At 37.7% G+C, this 483-nt stretch overlaps 1 protein-coding gene across 1 annotated transcript; it reads right to left on the bottom strand.

The window, feature by feature from the left end:
* Positions 1-4: 4 nt before the first annotated feature.
* LOC106867132 (sialin-like) lies at positions 5-477 on the bottom strand (the record flags this gene model as incomplete). The annotated part of the gene is made up of 1 exon (XM_052978307.1): positions 5-477. A coding segment is annotated over exon 1 (441 nt), but the record flags the coding sequence as incomplete, so codon positions are not given.
* Positions 478-483: the final 6 nt, after the last annotated feature.

Here is a 483-nt window from a genome sequence, read left to right as displayed (position 1 = left end):
CGAAAGTATTGGTAATTCCGTACAATATACCAGCGTATTTAGGAGCAATGTCAACATGATTGACAATGAAACCCCCTACATAAAATGTTAGAATCATCCCAGTAATAAAGAAAAGAATTCCGGCCAATGTCGTTTGGTTGCAATCAAGGAATCCGATCACGATAATCAGAGACGCTGAACCAATGTAAGAAACTGACTGGAAAAGAACTCGGATGGATCGTGTTGAAAGATAATTCTTTGAACGCAAGAAGTCTGCAAATCTTCCACAAAATGGTATAGCAATCATTTGTCCAATAAACGGAGCTGAAGACATTAAACCATTTGATTTCGAATCGATACTTAACGCTTCTTTCATATACAATGGCAGAATCACTTGGAAAGAAAAAATAGTCCAGTTAATAAATGTATGCGCCATAATGATGGCCCAAACGGCTGTAGACGTCATGATGCTTTTCCAAGGCACGTTCTTAACTTTACTTTTAC

This window comes from Octopus bimaculoides, unplaced genomic scaffold, assembly GCF_001194135.2.
Source record: "Octopus bimaculoides isolate UCB-OBI-ISO-001 unplaced genomic scaffold, ASM119413v2 Scaffold_235333, whole genome shotgun sequence".
In the NCBI taxonomy this organism is placed as follows: Eukaryota; Metazoa; Mollusca; class Cephalopoda; order Octopoda; family Octopodidae; genus Octopus; species Octopus bimaculoides.
The sequence above is the reverse complement of the archived record's forward strand: the minus strand, read 5'-3'. Positions and strand labels throughout refer to the sequence as shown.